Raw genomic sequence first — 8,649 nt, forward strand, 5'->3', positions numbered from 1 at the left:
CTTCTATATGTTATGCTTCCTCTCTGTAGAAAAATCTTTATATGTTGCTGGGTTCATTCATTTCTTTGATAAATATCATAATTTTCGATAAATGAATGAAGATCATGAGAGAATTAATAATTCTGTAAAATTGTAGCGTGGAAAATCAGAGGGAAGTATAACATTGAAAATTCAGCCTTAGCAAAAGCTTTATTTTAATTAACCAGCAGAAATGGATTTCCTTGAGATGCCAAAAGCTGATATTGGCTTAGTATCCATGCGTGAGTGATATTAAGGAGTAAATTGCCACAAAATAGAAGCAGAAAAACAAATGGGTGCCCTTGGAGTTATCAATAGGCCAGTAAAATTGAGAAAACAAGAAAAGTTAGAATGAAAAATATATTCACCTGCAGGAAGAGAGGTAGCGTTAGTGTTGGATAAAAGAGATCTTTCCATTAGAGGTGTTTTATCAAGTGAAAATGAAACCAATAATTGAAGTAGCTGGTGGATTAGCTTGAAGCTACTTCAATAAAAGAATTAAATGAAGGAGAATGTTTGAGACTGTTGAGAGGAGGAAATATTGTGGTTTCAGTGACAAAATGAGCCTACATAAATATTCATGGCAGCAAGGCCTTGTTTCATCTTTCTTGAGTAATTAGGCTGAGACTCTCTTTTCTTCTATATTCAGAAAAAGATTCAACCATGTTTTTCCTAAACATATGGGCCAAGTTTTTTAGGTACCATTCGATAAATTTTTATTGCAAGGAAGACCAATTAAGCTGTTGTTTTCGGTTTGTTTTTTGCAGTAACATATTAGCTTCAGAACTGTTTTCAATTTACCTGTAGTTAATTGTAATTCAGAGTACGAATATCCAAAAGTAAAACAGAAGTCCTTGGCATTTCCTTTAAAAACACTGAAGGAAAAAGTACTGAATATGCAGTTTAAATCACGTACAAGTGAAGACAAAAGTAGAACTTGAGGAGGCTTTATCCATGTCCCAGCATCTCGGGACGGATCGTGTCATTGAAGTTGAGAGCTGCATTGATGCCAATGCCACATTCCACAGGTTGTTTGGTTCTACTTCTTTGTGATCTATAACCTGTTTTATGTTTAAGATGTCATTACCTGTGCACTATATTGACAAGTTCATGGTCCTTTTCTCAGTATGTTAAGAAAATTTGCACGCCAATCAGCAGATCATACTTTGAACGTCCTTTCACAGTTTTCTGTTCCAGTTACTATTTCATGTAGTCTCTCTATTTGTAAGATCTGTAGAATGGAATATTCTCTGTATAGGTGAGGTCTTCACTGCAAAGAATATTTTTTTAAATCTTAACGTTGCTAATATTTGGTGTAATTAGATGTCTTTCAATTTTATTTGGGACAGGATTCAACTTTGCGCACCTCCTACGTCAAGTTATATCGATCATAATCGAAGTAGATTCTGTAGAGAAGGTTTTATTTTATCGTTGTATCTTGAAGATGGGAGTGTCGGGTATGGTGAGGTTAGGTTTCATTGGATTCCTTTTTCGATGGTTTCTCTTATTCAAAGATCACATATGTGCTGAGCCAGTGAAGCGATGATTATTACAAAATACTTCTCATACATATTCCTATCTTTTCATTTTAACTTTTGTGTTTATTACAACATATTTCTCATACATATTCCTTGTTGCTTTATTTTTGTACTATTTTCCATATCGGAACATTTATTTGTCCATTGTCACTTGCATTTAAAAGGTTGCACCTCTTGAAATCCACAAGGAAAACCTGCTGGATGCAGAAGAGCAACTTCGCTTTCTTCTTCATTTTATGACAGGAGCTAAAATCAGTTATTTTCTACCTCTGCTGAAGGGCTCATTTTCTTCATGGATATGGAGCACATTAGGAATACCTGTAGGTTCATATATCCTTTTCTTTCTTTCTTTTTGTTTTTAATTGTTTTGAGTGGTTAAATTCTTCTTTGCCGTACAGGCATGTGAAATATTTCCGAGTGTCAGATGTGGTTTGGAAATGGCTATCCTCAATGCCATTGCAGTAAAACATGGTTCCAGTTTCTTGAACATTCTCTATCCCCTGACAGAAATAGATGAAGAAATATCTAAACGGTCAACAAGTATAAAGATATGCGCCCTCATTGATTCGAATAAATCTCCTGTGGAGGTTGCTAGCATTGCTACCACTCTTGTGGAAGAAGGGTTCACTGCAATCAAACTCAAAGTATGACAACCTAACAGAATTATAGCGCTAAATTTACTGATGTTCTCTACTTTGTTTCTTACTTTATGCTTCTCTTTTGTCTATATTATTATGATTATTATTATTTTCATTTCATTTTGCTGATTCAATACTTAGTTGACCATTAAAGCTGGGATTTAATGAGTTATTATTTGCAAGAGGTTGCACGCCGGGCAGATCCCATTAAAGATGCAGAAGTTATACAAGAAGTAAGAAAGAAGGTTGGTCACAGGATTGAACTCCGTGTGGATGCCAATCGTAACTGGACCTATCAAGAAGCTCTTGAATTTGGTTTCTTAGTTAAAGATTGTGACTTGCAATATATTGAGGTATAATCCATTGTAACTGGTAAAATTAGTGTTCTAGCCGTTCTAAATATACATTTAGTAACCTTTCTTCATAAATTTTTGGTAGTCACATAATTAGTAAAATGTCCACATTTTTTTTCTGATGCACATTTAATTGCTTTTAAGTGAAGCTTCACCTTAAGGAGTTCCAATTTTTCAGGAGCCTGTTCAGAATGAAGAGGATATTATAAAGTACTGTGAAGAAAGCGGCTTGCCTGTAGCGTTGGATGAAACCATTGACAAATTCCAAAAAGATCCTCTTAATATGCTTGAGAAGTATGCTCACCCAGGAATAGTTGCTATTGTAAGTGATGGAAGATCTCCAGTGATTTAACCAGTAGGGCTTGTATCATTTAGTCTTTGATCCTCACTTTGTTGGTACATCCTTATAAATATGTGATTCTTTCTAAGATGCAGGAATCACTTCGTAAACTCTATAAAGAATGTTTTCCTGACAAAATAAGCCCAATCAGATTATCAGTTGAGAAAGTTGTGTTAGAATATGGCCTTTATCCTGTCATGCAAGTATCAATTAACAGATAAATTCATTTTTGCACGAACCTTTAACTTTTTAATGGTGGTCTCCAGCCATCAATGGTTTCAGACTGCCATATGCTATTCGTTGTTGTAGTCATTGTTGTGATTATCGGCATTATATTGCAATTAGCTTGGAGTTCATAATGGTTATTTGCTGCTGAAACATTGCATTTTCATATTTGGAATCTACACCATCTACTCATGATTATAGGTAATGTAAAAGTTCTGTCATGATATACCTTTCTCTGCGGTTGTATTTTTAATCTCATTCTTCTGGAGCAAATGTATTTTAAATTGCATATTTTCTGGGCAGTAGATTGACAGTGTTGTGCTGATCTCAATATTTATGGTTTTTATTCAGGTGATCAAACCAAGTGTCATTGGTGGATTTGAAAATGCAGGATTAATTGCAAGATGGGCCCAGCGACATGGGAAGATGGCTGTTGTCAGTGCTGCCTTTGAAAGTGGTCTAGGTTTGTCAGCATATATCATATTTTCTAGCTATCTGGAGCTGCAGAATGCATATTTATGCAAAGTGATGAATCGTGAACTGTGCCCCCCTGTAGCCCAAGGTCTTGGAACTTATCAGTGGCTTAAAGAAGACATAACAACTGATCCTATCAGTATTTGTCATAATTCGTGTAGTGGCTTTGTAGAAGCATCTGTTGCTAAAGCTACCCACATCCTGCAGAACTTACAAATTAATAATGACGTTATATGTAAAACTTCCATGGAGGAGCAAGTTTTGAGATACCAATTGAATGTGAATTCAAAGGATTTCTGCAGTTTCATCAAAGTGCAAGAGATTGGACAAAGAATTGATGTAAGCAAAGAAATTTCATTTATTTATTTATTGTTCTTTGGTTACCATGCACCCATCCCATCCTACCTTAAATTAAACTAATCCCCTCCAAGGTTGGTGTGAGGGGGAGAACCCTTGACCTCTTGCTTCCACCGTAAGAGTCCAAAAGAATTGGGCTGTCCCCTTTGGGACTAGCGGAGAATGTTACTAGGTTTGTATTTTTCCCCTTTATTATTTCTACTATAAGAGCATGTTCGCTCATCTTTTAGTGGTGTACCATGATACTTGTATTCTTTTTGCCATGATGAACAGAAATACTCAGTGATGCTAAAATTCTAACTGTCGATACCTTCCTTAAATGTATTGTTCAATTGATTGGTTTTTTTAATTTAAATAATAGTGAGGAAATTATATTGGTCGCGTGCTTGCAAAGATTTGCAAACGTGTGCATATTTTACTTTCATTTGAAATTGGTTTCAAAAAACACAAACCAAGCACATATTTTTCGCATGATGGGATGATTTGTTTACCTGTGGCATGTTCAATTTTTATGCCATGAAATCTCATATTATTGTTCTATTATGTATTTGACTGTATAATTTTGTTTGAAGTTATAGTTGAAAAAGTTCTATGCCATTGTTAAAGATAGCTTCCATTTGCTTTAGCAAGTATCTTTGTAGACTGGTTCAGCAGATTTAATTATGCTCAATCCACTATCCATGTACAGATACAGGATAACATACTTCTGTTTCTCCATGGCTTTCTTGGAACTGGTGAAGAATGGATTCCTATTATGAAGGCCGTCTCAGGATCAGCAAGATGCATCTCAATTGATCTCCCTGGTCATGGGGGATCAAAGATGCAAAATCATGTTGCTAAAGCCACACAGGAAATAACTTTGTCAATAGACGTCATTGCGGACGTACTATATAAGCTGATTGAACAGATTACTCCTGGAAAAGTTACTCTAGTTGGGTATTCTATGGGAGCAAGAATTGCCTTGTATATGGCCCTGAGATTCAGTGATAAGGTACATTTCCAATGCTTCAAATCTTAAGTCGCTGTGAGTTTTTGTTGTCTGGCGAAGTAACAACTTATAATGCAGATCAAAGGAACCGTTATAATATCTGGAAGTCCAGGGCTACGAGATAATATAGCAAGAAAAATTCGTAGGGCTGAAGATGATTCTAGAGCGTGCGCCCTTGTCACTCATGGTCTGCAAGTCTTTCTAGATACCTGGTATACTGGGGAGCTCTGGGAAAGGTAGTTGCTTAGTTTTTCTTTGTTAAATTCTTGAGATTTCTGTGCTTGCACAAGTAATTGCGAGAAAAATCTTCTGCTATTAACAGCTTGAGAAGCCATCCCCATTTTAATCGAATAGTTGCCAGCCGCTTGTTGCATGAAGATGTGCAGAGTCTTTCAAAAGCTCTGTCAGATTTAAGTGTTGGGAGACAGCCGTAAGCATGTTAATATTTCAGTATTTCTTTTCATTTTACCATTCTATGAATATATTCTACTTTTATTAGAGGGATGAAAATCTGATCTGCTTAGGAATTATAGTGTTTGCAGGCTATCTTTGTAAAAGATATTATCCAGTCAAAGAACCAAGTGTATAAAATTTTTGTGTACCATAAATCTTTGCACATTGTGCTACTTGTCTGAGACAGTCTCAAAGTCTAGAAGTGTTTTCGTTTCATTTGATTCTTCCTCTAAGGTCCTATCAACAATATGAAGGGGATTTTCTCCCATTAAAAAAATTGGCATGTTGATTGCCGAAGGACATGCCACTTTTTCCCACCCATTACTTAGTCCATTTTCCTTATTTTTCTGTTTCTTTCCGTGATAGGCCATTGTGGGAAGATTTGAAGCTATGCAGCACACCTCTCTTGATTGTTGTCGGAGAGAAAGATAAGAAATTCAAGTCAATTGCTGAAAAAATGTGCTATGAACTTAGCCATGACGAAAAGGGTAGTGATGATCTGAGGAATCAGATTTATGAGATGGTTGAAATCCCCAATTGCGGCCATGCTGTCCATCTGGAGAATCCTCTGCCCGTTATCCGTGCTGTGAGACAGTTTCTGACCAGAGTAAATCAGAATTCAACTTCGAATCCAGAGTCCAATGGATAGAAAGATTGTGTCATGCTACATGCTACATGCAACATGCAACAGCTATCTTAAGAAATTCATATCCATATGGGTGAAGTGTCGCTGCATGCTTCAGAGCTGGGCAGTTTCCAGAACAAACCTTTTCCAACTCCGGGGACCTGGTACTCTCATGATGCTTAGAATGCCCCATTAATAAGAGCAATAATGCAACTTGTTTGAACGTTACTAAGTGATGCTTATTGAAATTTGTTTGCGGTTATTTCATTACTCTTTTTCTTATAAATCAAAGCAACACAGTTGCTTTTTGAAAATACATGCAAAACATATTTGCATCGGATATTTAGGACGAGAAGTCTACGGATTCAACTGTGCTGCTGCAGGACAAGTATCAAACCATGCCATGGAAACGCCGTAAAATATTCAATTAATCTGTTGGATTCAAAGAATGAGCTAAGTGCAAGTCGCCGGATATAATAAATAAAATAAGGTAAATACGTTTCTGCAGGATTTTGATTGGTACAATGACTATCTATATAAATGAAAAAACCGTCTTTAAACCTTCGAAAGTAAAAAAATTTAGTTGACAAACAAATATGAAAAGTATTTGTGATACCCCAGTTGTAGACTTCTTTTTTGCAATTGCCAACAGTGTTGTCAAAAAATTTATTCGTAGATAAATCATACTCATACCAAATCAAATTTCGTGCATTTATTTATTTTTGTCTTTAAAAATCAACCATAAGCAGCCGTTGGAACTTGGAACAACACCAACTACTTGTAAGTGTCAATCTTCTGCCATATTGCATTTCGAACAAATTATGTGGTTTAATAGTTTGTCTGAACTGACTTTATTAAATCACATGTCTTAATAACTTGTCTGCATTAAGAAGAAATTAGAAAGAAAAAAAAAAGAAGGATGGCCACACGAGAGAAGGAATCTCTCTCTCTATATATGTCACATGTAGTCAAGCTGCCAATACACTGTAGTATAATGTTGGTTGTGGAAGAGATTTGGACTTTCCCATCAATTTATTTTGCAACTAATGTTCGGATAATCCAAATTTGGTCAAATGTTGGTTGCCATGATAACTGTGAAAATTGTCAATCTTGATTGCTATGATAACTATGGCATTATTTTGGTGGGGCTATCCTGTAACTTAAATTTTTAACTCAAAAATTTTACCATAAATTTGTTTTATACAGGTACTTTTAAATATTCTTAATAACAGCTACAAAGATTTAGATTCAGTGCTGGTATGAGCTTTGTGCTACACGCGTAAATAAGGTTGTAGAGAAATCAACATAGCTTAGATCAACAGTGATCCAAATTTTCTGATTTGCCAAACAAGTCTTTGGACTCATTCAGTATCTCAAATGTTGATGATGGTTCAAACAGGTAAACAGAAAAACTATTGCATAATATTCAATGGTAAGCTTGTGTGAATATTCTTCTATGGCTATTTTATCATATTCACCTCTCGTTGGTAGTTTGTTGTCACGTCAATTTTAAGGTTTTTCACACGAGTTATTTGTAGATTTCCTTGGGTATACATTATTTGTACCTTGTGCCAACTAACGTTTGGCCACCTTATTGTGAGAAAGCTCTGAATAAAATAGAGTGTAAGGGGCTAAACGAAATTTTACAATACAAAACGTTTAAATACTTATGAATGAATTGTAAATAATGTAGAGTATATGGGGCTAAATGAAACTTAGGGGGATCCATTATATATAGCAGATCCGGATGTCCTTGCGAGGTAAAATTATAATTAAAAACTAAAATGAATTTGAAACTTGCTCTGTTCGCGGTTGTCTGCGTGTTAGCCTTCGCCTTGACCAAGGCAGCTGGTGTGAAGGAAGATGATTTCGCACCACTGCCGCCGGCAATGTTGGAGGTAGAAGGGCCGGAGAATAAGGATGGAATAGGTAAATCGAGTGGATTGTGTGGCTTCTCTCTGTTTTTGTTTCTCACGCTTCTGCAAAATCCTCAAAAATTTGTGATTCATCATTGGTCTCACTTTGTTAATACTTAATGAGTTTATTATGAATGTATTTTAATATTGTCTTGGGTCGATTATCAATTACTTTACCTTACGTTCTCTAGTTGGAAGATACTGTTAATATATCAAATCCACCAGTGTTTGAATATTAAATTTCTTGTTTTAAAATGAAATTACGAATTAAAATATTATATAATTTCTATCATTTTATTTTATTTTATTTTTCTTATATAGTTTCTGTTAGAAATATATATGTAAATATATATTTATATATAGGGTTTTATCACTTTGAGGTCACCCATGAGGGAAGCATGACCAAGAGTAAGTGATCATTTTGAGTTAGAACTCTATAATATTTTAAATATTATATTGAAAGATGTTAAGTGATCATTAAGAAGATGATCACTATAACAATTGTTTAAGCTTATTTAGTGAACATCTTATTTAGTGATCATTGAGAAGATGTTCACTACTCTTAGAATGCTATAAATAGAGTGCAAATTCATAGAGGAAAGAAGTTAAGCAAAAAACAAACAAAGTGCAATTTAGAGAAAATTCAAGTTAAGAGAAGTCTAGAGGGTTCTTGCAATATGAATTGACAGAATTTTCTAACTTTGTTATCATCCTTTGACCATAA

General features: G+C 35.1%; 1 protein-coding gene across 1 annotated transcript in view; it reads left to right on the plus strand.

Moving 5' to 3' along the window:
• Window positions 1-6,404, plus strand: part of LOC18044044 (protein PHYLLO, chloroplastic) — a 15,101-nt gene extending 8,697 nt beyond the window's left edge. Inside the window, exons 15-26 of the mRNA XM_006437756.2 lie at window positions 915-1,046; window positions 1,145-1,276; window positions 1,368-1,485; window positions 1,721-1,876; window positions 1,955-2,200; window positions 2,380-2,547; window positions 2,726-2,869; window positions 3,464-3,925; window positions 4,632-4,934; window positions 5,010-5,167; window positions 5,254-5,361; window positions 5,751-6,404. Coding sequence (XP_006437819.2) covers window positions 915-1,046; window positions 1,145-1,276; window positions 1,368-1,485; window positions 1,721-1,876; window positions 1,955-2,200; window positions 2,380-2,547; window positions 2,726-2,869; window positions 3,464-3,925; window positions 4,632-4,934; window positions 5,010-5,167; window positions 5,254-5,361; window positions 5,751-6,033 — 2,410 coding nt within the window. The 3' untranslated portion in view covers window positions 6,034-6,404. The remainder of the gene's footprint in view (window positions 1-914; window positions 1,047-1,144; window positions 1,277-1,367; window positions 1,486-1,720; window positions 1,877-1,954; window positions 2,201-2,379; window positions 2,548-2,725; window positions 2,870-3,463; window positions 3,926-4,631; window positions 4,935-5,009; window positions 5,168-5,253; window positions 5,362-5,750) is intronic.
• Window positions 6,405-8,649: the final 2,245 nt, after the last annotated feature.

The sequence above is a fragment of the Citrus clementina genome, unplaced genomic scaffold (assembly GCF_000493195.1).
Source record: "Citrus clementina cultivar Clemenules unplaced genomic scaffold, Citrus_clementina_v1.0 scaffold_4, whole genome shotgun sequence".
Taxonomy (NCBI): Eukaryota; Viridiplantae; Streptophyta; class Magnoliopsida; order Sapindales; family Rutaceae; genus Citrus; species Citrus x clementina.